The sequence below is a fragment of the Lepus europaeus genome, chromosome 6, assembly GCF_033115175.1.
Source record: "Lepus europaeus isolate LE1 chromosome 6, mLepTim1.pri, whole genome shotgun sequence".
Taxonomy (NCBI): Eukaryota; Metazoa; Chordata; class Mammalia; order Lagomorpha; family Leporidae; genus Lepus; species Lepus europaeus.
Window position 1 is genome coordinate 37,526,440 of NC_084832.1, and position 13,224 is coordinate 37,539,663.

Consider the following 13,224-nt stretch of genomic DNA (forward strand, 5'->3'; position numbering starts at 1 on the left):
CAAAATGGAAATAACAGTATGATCCTGTTATATTTTCATATTATTTTTATGAGCAAATAGAACCAGTTAGTTAAGGTATTTGTACACTCTAATTCATAGTATCCTAGGAACTCTTACAGTCACATAAGAAATTCCTCCTATAACATGGAATTTAAATCACGAGCAGATTGTTCCATTGCTCCATAAGCTAAAAACATACAGCTTTTTCTTAAATTTTTACTTGTTTGTTTATGAACTCTTTAGAAATATGTTTTGATTGAGAAGTGGTGAGAGATTGTGCTTATACAGATTTGAAAATAGATACTAGCGCTTCTCTAAAATTCATGAGTAGTTACAGGTTACTATTGGGATTATTGGGTAGAACTTATAGGTGGAGAGATTTGGATTTGGTATTAGTGAGAATCTCATAAGAATTAGAGTTAACTATGAGAAAATTGTAATATTTAAGAAGGGCTCAACAAGCTTTATTTCTGTCATTTGAAAAGATGTAAATAATGCAAAAAATACAAAGAAGAACATAAATAAGTAATTGCATATCTCAGCATCTAGAGATGATAATCTTCGAACCTTCCTATTGCATGTCTCTGTACATATATCCATATGAAGGCAGTTTTACATAAGTGAACTTATATTGGTTATACTATTGTCAACCTTATTTTAATGAAAATATTTTCAGAGTGTTGGGCATTTTTCCAGGCCAGTAAATGTAGATCCATATCATCATTTTCAGTGTTGTGTAATAGCCCATTGTGTGCATACCACAGTTAAGGAAAGAATGCTTGCTTGAAAGGATGACCAATTTAGTCCAGAAGTTCCCTTACTAAAATTTCTTTAAAATTATTTATTTATGTAATTTGAAAGGCAGAAAGAGAGAGGCAGAGGAAGATATTTTATCTGCTGTTTCATTCTCCCACATGCTCACAATAGGCAAGACTAGGCCAGGCTGAAGCCAGGAACCCAGCTTTCAAAGCAGATCTCCATTGTGGGTAACAGTTCACCTGCTGCCTCCTGTGGTGTGCATTAGCAGGAAGGGGGAGTCGAGAATGGAGCCAGGACTTCAGCTCAGGCACCCCAACATGAGATGTAGGCAGTGCAAGCAGCATCTTAACAATTGTACCAAATACCAGCTCTTCCCTTATTAAAATTCTGGTATTAGAATGTCACTCTCGTAGTTGAATGAGTTAGATTTTTTGTAATTTCTTTTTGTTCACATTAGCATAGGTGTCATTGCTCAGAGGGCAGCTGCAGCCTCACTTTCCTCCTCACAAGTTTTTCCTAAGAAGGATACCTGTCCTCCAGTTTCTAACTGAGCTGTCTTTCCATTTGCTGGTGACATGGGAGGGTGGTGGTAGCCCTACTTAAACCTTACTACTCTGCCAACGCATGAGTGTGCGATTTTGAGGATTCTCAGTGGAGTAGAATATAGACATGACTGCCAAGACACCTACATGAAATAACAAGTGGCTAAAATGTTAATTAAAACCTTTCTGTGCCGCGCCGTGGCTCAACAGGCTAATCCTCTGCCTAGCAGCGCCGGCACCCCAGGTTCTAGTCCCGGTCGGGGCACCGGATTCTGTCCCGGTTGCCCCCCTTCCAGGCCAGCTCTCTGCTATGGCCAGGGAGGGCAGTGGAGGATGGCCCAAGTCCTTGGGCCCTGCACCCCATGGGAGACCAGGAGAAGCACCTGGCTCCTGCCTTCGGATCAGCGCGGTGTGCCGGCCGCAGTGCGCCAGCCGCGGTGGCCATTGGAGGGTGAACCAATGGCAAAAGGAAGACCTTTCTCTCTGTCTCTCTCTCTCACTGTCCACTCTGCCTGTCAAAAAAAAAAAAAAAAAAAAAAAAAAAAAAACCTTTCTGCACCAATGACAAATAAATTAGAAAGACTGCTAGTCTCTCTCTCTCTTTTTTTTTTTTTTTAGCAAAGCCATGTGCAATTTTATTTACTAATCAGCAAAGATTATCTCTACCATAGACAGTAATAGCTCAATAACTACATTTTGGGAGATGGTAACTAGATTGTGAGTACCTTGGTTGCAATGTACTCTTGACACAAATTTATTCCAGTGACTTGGTTTCATTATGAGAATATTTCAGTTGTGAAGAAAGAATCTGTTCTAATGTATATTTTTCTTATATTGACACTTTTTCTCTTTATATGCTTTAATGAAGTTCCTCAATGATAGTAAGTATTTGGAAGTAAATATGAAGTGCACCATCATGCTCAGAGGTACCGGAGGCTAAACTAACCCGGGGTGTTTCCATGGCAGGTGTTTGAGATGGACATTTCCAAGCAGTTACACGCCTATGAGGTGGAATATCACGTGCTGCAGGATGAGCTGCAGGAATCCTATGCCTGTGAGGACAGTGAGCCTCTGGAGAAGCTGGAGAGGGCCAACAGCCAGCTGAAGAGACAGAACATGGACCTCCTAGAAAAACTGCAGGTAAGGACAGGAGAGATTTGACCAAAGGGCAGCAGGGCCCCTGCCTGCACAGAACTGGACCAGGAATGATAGGGATGTGTGTGTGGATGGTGGCATTGCTGATGAAGCCCTTGGGTATCAGACCCTGTCCACGTGCTCCAGTGGATTTTGAGGAGAGAAAGTGAACACTCAGAAAATAGTTAAGTGGTCATTCAAAGCAAAATCTGGTTAAAGACCTATTGGGTGTTGTACATATTTGGTTATGTTCAAGGGTAGAAGAATTGAATATGGGAAATTGGTGGTGAAGTTGGGGAGTAGGGTATGAGCTCGACTCTTTAGGGTAGGTAAAAGCAAACAGTGAGGGGGTCTTTAATTGGGATGGGCAGAGGGAGACATCAGTAATGAAGATGTACCTAAGAGCATAGTTAGCTTGGCACCAATTTGAGATTTATGTTGGAGCAAGGTAGGATAAATATGATCCAAGCAGGAATTAATTATAGGTGACTTCTCATGTCATGCAGAAGAGCATGGCTTTAAATCCTGTTGACAGTGAAGTCTTTCAAAGTTTTCAAGGCATGATTTTGAGTCATTAATCTGGAAACAAATTAGGGTGGGGACAGAAGGTAGGGAGGCCTATTAGAAGACATTTGCAAAAATCTAACTGGAAATGATGAGAATTGTCTAGAGTAAAACAAGTGGAATTAGAAGGAGATATTTCTGGAAGAACTGAATGAAAATATGAGCATACAGTCTAGTCCCTACCATCAAGGAGTTTATAATTACTTGGGAATCATAAGCACTGCATGTTTATTTATAAACACATACTAACAAATGCAATACACTGTTTATTATAAAGTATGATTCTACATCTCCAACTTGTGTGATGTGCAGTGTATTCGTATGTCTTGCTGGGCAAAGCTTAAAAGCAGTCAGGAGATGGGATGTGAACAGGCGTCTGCTTTCTGCTACTATAAGGAAACACCTGAAGCTAAGTAACTTATAAATAAAAGAGGTTTATTTAGCTCACAGTTTTGGAGGCTAAAAGTGCAGCTATTCCAGTGCCAGCTCTTGTAACGTCCTCCTTGAGTGCACTACTCAGCAGATGGCACCATGGTGGGAGCATATGCAAGAGAGAGAGAGAGAGAGAGAGAGAGAGAGAGATCACATAGTAACAGCTAAGAAGAGATCTTAGTGACAGCAGGAAGCCAGAGAGACTGGGAAGGGACAAGTCTTACTCTTTCATAACAGTCTTCTTGCAAAAATTAACCAGGTTCACATGAGAACTACCTTAATCCTGTCTGAGGGCAATGCCCTCAGTGACCTCAGGGCCTCCCACCTGGCCCCACCACTTAAAGGTCCCACCACCTCTCACATTACCACGCTGAGAACAAAACTTCTAGTACATGAACCCTTGTGAACACACTTAGAGCATATCCAAACCATAGCAGCAAGTGAGCCTTAGAAAGAAAGATGAATTCTGAGCTAGCCCTTAAGTGTTTCAAGGCTCCTTGGTTTCTTCTTACTCTGCCCCCTCCCCCATTCTCCCAATCCTGCACCTGCCTCCAAACTAGGAAACACTGAAACTCTGCTTCTAAGTATTCAGTATTTTTGCAATTCAAGGTGAGCGAGAAATGGATTAGAAATGAGGGGTATCTAAAATAGATGCTTCCCAATCATAGGAATATCTGACTTCCTTCACTTTATCTTAATTAGCTGCGGCTCATAGAAAATTCTATCCCTTTTTCTATTTGAATAATAACAAACATGGTTTATTTTTGATAAGAAAAATTAAGAATAGGTATATTGTCCTTTGTTACTTGGTTATTTCACTGATGATTAATTGAGCATTTCCTGACAAATGCCCTAATAGCATTCTGACCTCAGAATCAGCCCTTAAGACATTTGAATCTGGCTGAAAAGCCCATGAGAGCATTTCAGAAGTGGAAATCCAAGACATTATGGTAAAAAGTGATCTACAGGAAGGATCTCTGTGAGTGAGATCCCAGTGGAAAGAGGGGGCCATCAAAGAAGGATGCACTTTTCTCTGAAGGGAGGAGAGAACGTCCACTTTGCTTATTAAATGCTGACAGAGTTTATGGACTCAAAAGTCTTCCACAGCCTGGGCAGCTCATGACAAGTGCCTCGGGTGATCACTGACATTAATAATAAGAGTGTTAGTTGTTGAATCAACAGCAGGAGTCACTGTGCACTTTCTCCCCATGTAGGACCTCTATCCTTAATGAGGTGTACTATGAGAATTAACAGTAAAACTAGTCTTCAGACATTACTTTGTACTTTGTGTGTCTGTGTGGGTGCAAACTGTCCTTATCAAATAAATTTGGCATCACTGACACTCATAAAAATGGATGGAATCCCAAGTATATGTTTGGAGAAATCTGCTTTTCCAGTCAGACAGCAAAAGCCCACTGTTAGTGCCTCTGTCTTCTGCAGCAAGGCCAGACTTCATTCCCTGTGGGGTAGACCCAGTGGGTGTGAAATGGGGAGCCCCGCCACTGTGGAGAAGTGATGTGATATTGTCCTGTGTTTTTGCATTGAGAAGAGAGGAATCATGTTAGTACCATAGCTGTATCTTTGAGAAACCTATAAAACTCTCCATTTTCATGGAAGTTTTACAAAATATTTGCTTCACATCATGTTTTATTAAGCTTAATATGTGTAAGCAGTGGCTGCTATAACGAAGAACCAAATTCTTCGAATTTTTATTTTGGAAAATTAAAAAAAAAAAAACAAAACCCGCTGATGGCGATGTGAATCTAGCTATGAGATTATTAGTTAAGTTCTTATTTTGGCTATGCTATTACAGAAAAATGTTAGCCATCTCTTATAAGGTCTAAAGAGTAAATTGTGCGTCCTACAGATTCCTTCATAATAGAATTAGTTCCCTACCTTGAAGAGAATAGAGAAATGAAAGAACAAGTTGGGCTTAGAATAGAGAAATGAGGGAGCAAGTCCTAGATCGCTTGCTGACAATAGCAATATTACATGAATACTTAGCAAACCGTTTCAACCATTAGATAACAACTTAAGAAAACATTTACCAGAAGGTCCAATGCCTTCTATAAATTTTAAGAATCATGTATTTGAAAACACCTCTTAAATATCTAACATGGTGTAGTTTGTTTAACCAGTAAACTTAAGCACAACCATATAAAATGTTTTTAGTTTCTTTCTACCAACAAGTTTAAAACATATGATACACAGATTCAGGTCACACAAATTAAAATGTATCTTTGATTCATTTTAGCAGCTTAAATTTATGGACAATCTTATCTATAAGCCATTTAAAATAAAACTCTTAATAAAATTTCCCCATGTGGACATACAATATGTACGCACATATGCTATGTTATAGCCTAATAGACCAATATCAAAATCCAAAATATCTGGTTGAAATAAGATTCCTTAAAATCATGACATAACATAGACCAAATTTGATCATTGTTACAAGGTGATTATCCAAATCTTTGAAAATAAGCACATATTTACATAACCCATAGCTCTTAATAAAAACTCAGCTGTTTTTGAACAATTAGAATTTAACAGACATCAAGAGAACAAAATAGATTACTTTAACACATTACTTGAACAGAGCATCAGAGTTTAATTCTCTGTCAAAGAGAAATTGAGCTTCCTGTGATCTTTTGCTGTGAGGTTTCCTTCCTTTACCTTCTTTCTTATTGGTGACCATGTTTCTGAGTTTCTGTGTGTAACACATCTTTAAGCATCTTTTGCAGGGCAGGATGAGTGGCAACAAATTCTTTCAGTTTCTGTTTGCTATGAAAAGTCTTAATTTCACCTTCATTCACAAATGAGAGCTTTGCAGGATATAATATTCTGGGCTGGCAGTTTTTCTCTCTTAGTACCTGGGCTATGTCTCGCCATTCCCTTCTAGCTTGTAGGGTTTCTGATGAGAAGTCTGCTGTGAGTCTAATTGGAGATCCTCTGAGAGTAATCTGACGTTTCTCTCTTGCACCTTTTAGGATCTTTTCTTTATGTTTCACTGTGGTGAGTTTGATTACAACGTGTCGTGGTGAGGATCTCTTTTGGTCATGTTTATTAGGGGTTCTATAAACTTCCTGTACTAAGATGCCTCTGTCCTTCTCCAAACCTGGGAAATTTTCTGCTAGTATCTCACTAAAAATGCCTTCTAATACTTTCTCCCTCTCCATGCCTTCAGGAACTCCTAGAACCCGAATGTTAGGTTTTTTAATAGTATCCTGTAGATTCCCGACAATATTTTTTAGATTTCTAATTTCTTCTTCTTTTCTTTGGTTTGCCTGTTTCCTTTCCTGTTCTCTGTCTTCTAAGTCTGATATTCTCTCTTCTGCTTTGCCCATTCTGTTTTTAAGGCTCTCTAATGTGTTTGTCATTTGATCTATTGAATTCTTCATTTCATTATGATTTCTCGTCACTATCACCGTTTCTTGTTCCACTAGTTGTTTCATTTCATTTTGATTCCTCCTTAATATTTCACTTTCACGAGAGAGATTTTCTATCTTGTCCATGAAGGATTTCTGTAGTTCAAGAATTTGTTTTTGAGAACTTCTTAATGTTCTTATCAATTTTTTGAGATCCACTTCTTGCATTTCTTCTATCTCATCATCTTCATAATCTTGCATTGGGGTGTCTTTTTCATTTGGGGGCGTCATAGTGTCTTCCTTGTTCTTGTTACCTCGGTTTTTGCGTTTGTTGTATGGCATGTTGGAGATATTTGGTTTCTTCACTGTGGTGTTTTTTTTTTCTTGTTACACTATGACTCTAGATTAAGTGGACTGTCTGCTTTCGGTGGAGCCTTAGAGGCTTGAGATGAGTGTGGACTGAGAGCTGTGTTTGGTTCCTCAGTGTTGAGGGTGTGTCAAGATGACACTCCCAGGTTAGGTGTGGTAAATCTCTCTCTTTCTTTCTTTCTTTCTTTCTTTCTTTCTTTCTTTCTTTCTTTCTTTCTTTCTTTCTTTCTTTCTTTCTTTCTTTTTTTTTTCAAAAGGGAAGTAATTCCACACAGCTGAACATAACCAAAGGGAAAGAAAGTTTTAAAGTGAGAATATAATTTTCCTCATGGGCATTGTCTACCTTAGAAAAACTACTACAGAACATGCCTGTGGCTATAGACTTGTAGTTCAGGCCACCGAAGATTAGAGATGGGACACGGGCACTCCCTTGACTTGCATCCTCTGGTCTGCTTTAACACAAACCAGGAGGAAAAGAAAGCTCGGCATCAGAAGCAATGGGTGGCAGGCCTATTAAATGGAGCTCTGTACAGTGATCTGCCCTCAAGGAGACCCAACAGGCCAGTCCACTGCAGTGGCTTTCAATGTGGTAAGCCTGGGCTTCAGCAGAAGTCAGCTTGTGAAGAGCCCTGGCAGCTCTGCCAAGAGTTGGATCACTGAAAATGGACCTGGCCTGGAGTCGAAGGATGCCCAGGTCAGAGCCACAGATCTTATTGGCTCCAAGCTGAAAAGCCCTTCACTCAGCCCAACTTCCAAAGTGACCACTGCAGCTGAGGGGATGGTCAAGTAGGGTCAGCAACATTGCAGGCAGAACTGTAAATTTCTTGTTAGAGATGCCCCCTGCCTTTACCTGGCCAGCTCTCCTCCCAGGCCAGCCAAGTAATGAAAGTCAACAGAGTGCCTTCCCCTAGGAGGTTCACACCTCCCTAAGGATATACCCCGTGTGAAGAGATAGGTAGGTCTGGGCCTCTTAACTTACAAGGCCTAAAGCCCACCAGATTATTATCAAGCCCCTTCTATCAGGTTCTATTTGCCTCTCAATCAGAAAACCTAATTATAGCTTAGACAGCACCTTTCTTAGCTCCTCTAATAATGACTCTGTCCTTTGTTCTAGACCCTGTCTAGTGCACTTGGGCCTCATTTCTTTGTAATCATAACCTCTACTCTACCACCAATGGCTCTACTCCCAAGCTGTGTGTACTGATGGTCCTCTTCCCCACTTAATGCTGTATAATTGTTCAGACCTGGTTAATGCCACTCTTAGGATCATTGGTTACTATCCTCACTCTGTCTTTTATGACCTTGTCTAAATATGATCAGAGTCAGCAAACTTGGAAGGCTTCCATAGCCTTGGCAACTCATGACGACAGCCTAGGGTGGTTACTGGTGCCATAAACTAGAGTGTCAATTTGTTGGGTCAACAACAGGAGCCACTGTGCGCTTGCTCCTGATGTGGGATCTCTGTCCTTAATGTGCTGTACATTTTGATTTAATGTTATAACTAGTACTCAAACAGTATGTTTCACTTTGTATTTCTATGTGGGTGGAAACTGTTGAAATCTTTATACTAAATTGATCTCTGTATATAAAGAGAATTGAAAATGAATCTTAATGTGAATGGAAGGGGAGAGGGAGCGGGAGAGGGGAGGGTTGCGGGTGGGAGGGAAATTATGGGAAGGGGAAGCCATTGTAATCCATAAGCTGTATACTGGAAATTTATATTCATTAAATAAAAGTTAAAAAAAAAAAACCCTACACTTTTTTTTATTTATTTATTTTCCCAAACAGGTGGCTCATGCTAAAATCCAGGCCTTGGAATCCAACCTGGAAAATCTTTTGACCAGGGAGACCAAAATGAAGACTTTAATCCGGACTCTGGAACAAGAGAAAATGGCTTATCAAAAGACAGTGGAGCACATCCGGAGGCTCGTGCCAGCAGATGCTCTACCCAACTGTGAAGTGCTCCTGAAAGACCTCAACTGCAACCCCAACAACAAAGCCAAGACAGGAAATAAGCCATAATTGCAGACGCACTGACTTGGCAGAAAGTGCTCCTTAACCTACCACACAGAGGAAGAGCCTGCATGATACCAGCCCGCCCTGGACACCGCCAGTGATGGAACCACCTCCGCTGGTGCGGGGCCGCGAGGCAGCAGGTGCATCTAGCTCTCCTCGGAGCTTGCCAACCCTAAGCCATCGTACATTTGTAAACTGGGGTTTCCTGTTGTTGCTGACTGTATACATATACATACATATATATATATATATAATGGACATGAAGAATTCACGCTTTCAGATCAAATGAGTGGATGTATATTTAGAGCAGCTCTTTCATTTCTTTCCTTTTTTTTTTTTAAGTCACAATTTCATGGAATCCACACCAAAGGGAAGTTAAAATGAAATCCCCCTCAGACTCATGATGAACTCTTTGTCTTTATAGTGAAACAAAGCTCGATCATCTTTGTATATTGAAATGTACTTGAAAAAATGAATGTATTTTTTCCTCCAAAGAGCAGCATGTTTCCTTTAATGGTGGAAAGGCGGAAACATTTATTTGACTTTCTGTGCTTCTATCTTAAAATCTGCTGACATTGTCTTGTCGAGGAGGATGACTGTTTGCTGGTCGTGTTCCTGTGGGTTTTGGGGGGAGGTGGAGGGCCTTTCCACCCCACCTGCTTTGTGCCAACTAACATGTCACATCTCTATGTATTCAAAGTCCTGTTAGATCTTACGTTAGAACTATGTAAGAAGGCGGGATGTTGTGATTGAGTCTGCCCAGGGCAGGGTAAAGGAGATAGTTGCTAATTTTCTAGCAAATTAGATCAACATTGTTACTCAGACTAAAAATATCAGGCCTCAAAAATATAATTTAGTACGTAAATTGTCTGAATTAGCTTTCTACTTTTTTTATTTAAATGACTCCTACAGCCATGAACTGACTTCCCTTTACCTGGTTTCCACAGTCACCCAGTGACAGGGATTTGCCATTCCCCACCAAATGGTGAGAGCTCTTCATTTGGTTTTGTCTTCCTTAAATATAGGATCAACAAAAGAAATTGCAGTTGATTTTCCAAAGCTGATGCATGGTGTGGAAATACCTTTTGTTGTTGTTGCAAAATTTGCAGACTCTCACAAACTCTTAATTATATTCCTGTTTCATGTGACAATCTATGAGAATGGAAGTGTTTGGGACTGAGCTGTTGAAATCAGTGGGAAGGGGAAAGGAAGATGGTACCAGCCCAGTGTATGCTACTGTTCTGCATTTGGACTCCAAAAAAGTGTCCTCAGCCCATCTCTAAGGGCATTCATCCTTGGTGGGTATTTGGCAGCCACATGATTGATTTCCTTCCTTCCTTCCTTCCTTCCTTCCTTCCTTCCTTCCTTCCTTCCTTCCTTTCTTTTTTGACAGGCAGAGTTAGTGAGAGAGAGAGAGAGAGAGAGAGAGAGAAAGGTCTTCCTTTCTGTTGGTTCAACCCCCAAATGGCTAGCGCTCTGCGTCGATCCGAAGCCAGGAACCAGGTGCCTCCTCCTGGTCTCCCATGTGGACGCAGGGCCCAAGCACTTGGGCCATCCTCCACTGCCTTCCCGGGCCACAGCAGAGAGCTGGACTGGAAGAGGAGCAACCAGGACAGAATCTGGCGCCCCGACCGGGACTGGAACCCTGGGTGCCGGTGCCACAGGCAGAGGATTAGCCTAGTGAGCCACGGCACCGGCCATAGCCACATGATTTTCAAAGCACAAGTGTGCTTCTCCTTCTCAGAGGTGGTTCTATGTCTTCCCAAGCAGTGTCTATCCTCTGTGCTTTTTGCACCACTCGTTTTTTGCAGAGGGGTTACCTGGGGATAATTTTCTTGAAAGGGAGTTCATTCTTTACAAGCTGAAATTTGACAAGAAAGAGTAAAGCTGTCAAGGACTCTGAGAACCCTGATGGAGCAGATGAGAAACTCCATCTACACTGTTACCCAGTATGAATGCAAAGTTCTCTCATCACAGAGCAGCGTGCTCTTGAATCCAAGCCATGTCTTAAAAGATAATAACGTCTTATCTGTAAAGGTAATGTAACTGTTAGTTTCTAGAAAATGCTAATCCGAGGTGTTCCATTTAGTTGGGGGCCTCTGACTGATTTATTCCTTGGATTTCCTAAACCTTTCCATATTGTAGGAAGGGCTTTCCCTAGAAGGATTATTATAAAAATTTTCTTCATGTCCGGTGATAATAATTGCCTTTGGGGTGTGATACACAGGTGGTAGGTGGTCAAGGAAGCTTCAGGTTGAGGGAAGGGACTTCTTTCTGTTGTTCAGTTTAAATTGAAATTTATTGTGGACGTTTGGAGTCATCATAAGTAGTTACATTATGTTGTTCAGAGATTAAGGTAACTTGGATACGATATTTCTTTTGAAAATTTATTTCCTTTTTCATTTGTGATTTTGTAAGTGCTACACCAGTTGTGCTTCATGCATTGTTACATCTTCATGAGATTAATGTCAAGTCTAGGTCATTTCCAATAAATTCATTGCTGCAGTATCCCTGGCTTACTGGTTTTACTTGTGGTACTTTTTGGGAGAGAGGAAGCTCTTGGTTAGAGCCCTTAGCAAGATCTGTATGGGTTGGATTGCTACCGCTTAAGACTCATATATTGATAATTCTTCCTCATAGGAACTGATAACAGTGAAGATAAGTGAAGAGGCACTTATGAAGGTACGTTGTTACAAATTTTCAACTTCTTTCCCAATAGAGCCTTTTGCTGTTGATACAGAGAAAAAAGAAAGGTAGAGCCAATATTGTGCTGTAGTGAGTAAACCCCTACCACCTGCATTGCCAGCATCCCATATGGGCTCCATTTCAAGTCCTGGCTGCTCCATTTCCCATCCAGCTCCCTGCTAATGTGCCTGGGAGAGTAGTGGAGGATGGCCCAAGTGTTTGGGCCCCTGCACCCATGTGGGAGACCTGGGTGAAGTTTCTTGCTTTGACCTGGCCCAGCCCTGGCTGTTGAGACCATTTGGGGCGTGAACCAGTGGATGGAAGATCTGCCCCTCTCTGTCTCTGTAATTCTGCCTTTCAAATAAATAACATAAATCTTAAAAAAGAAAAAAAAGAAAAGAAAAAGGCAAGCACACTGGCAGATTTGTATCTTATGCATTTTTATTATCTAGACCCCTCCCCACTAGGTAAAAAGGGAAAGAAAGTGTATAAGGAAATATACAATTTCTCAATTGGACTAGATTCCAAATAGCTAAGAGTTAAGGACACTTACTGATGGATATGATATGAACATGTTGATTTGAACCAAATATTTCATTTTCCGTGTGTGGGTAAGATCTATAAATGTTAACACCTGGGCACCACAATGACATATCCCTTAAAATATCTCACATAAGAGAAATGAAATAACCAATCTTTGCTCTCCATCTGTCAGATCACTTTAAGCAGAATACCTTCTGGATCTGCAAGTTTTGACTGTGGTAAGACTGAATATATTTGCAAAGCTCAAGAAAGATTAGGTTAATCAGAACAGGATTGGTTCATCCCAGAAAGACAGAAGAAGAAAGCCAGTCAGGAGAGCCAGCTGGAAAGAACCTTAGCCAAGACTCCTGGCAAGGCTGTGCTCATTGTTAAATGAATACAAGCAGTTATGGCCTGTAGAATCCAAGTGTTTTGTCTCCTTTGCCAAATGAGAGTGATGTGTCATCTGTGTTGGACAGGTGCCCTAAACTTGCAGCTCTCAAAGCTGCAGTCTATTTCCAACTCAACTTTTCTCTGTTGTCAAGAGAGGCCAGGATAGAAAGCTACAAATATTCTGATCCCTGTGACAGCTCTAGATAAAGTAAAACAGGAATTACAATTTTTGGCATTGTGATAAGATATACCCAACATAAAATTCCTCATCTTAATCACGTATAAGTAGACAGTTCAATGCACTAGCTATAGTTGCATTGCTGTGTAACCCACCACCACTATCTAGCTACCAAATTCTTTCCATCTTGCAAAGCTGAAACTCTATACTCAATAAGCATTAATCCTCTGTTACCTTCTCCAAGCCCCTGATAATCACCATT

The 13,224-nt window shown here is 40.8% G+C and overlaps 1 protein-coding gene across 3 annotated transcripts in view; it reads left to right on the forward strand.

Annotated features, from left to right (window-relative positions):
- Positions 1 to 11,684, forward strand: part of TBC1D4 (TBC1 domain family member 4) — a 215,609-nt gene extending 203,925 nt beyond the window's left edge. For all 3 annotated transcript variants that reach the window (XM_062194085.1, XM_062194083.1, XM_062194084.1), the window contains 2 exons: positions 2,268 to 2,441; positions 8,957 to 11,684. In XM_062194085.1, coding sequence (XP_062050069.1) covers positions 2,268 to 2,441; positions 8,957 to 9,190 — 408 coding nt within the window. In that variant the 3' untranslated portion in view covers positions 9,191 to 11,684. The remainder of the gene's footprint in view (positions 1 to 2,267; positions 2,442 to 8,956) is intronic.
- Positions 11,685 to 13,224: the final 1,540 nt, after the last annotated feature.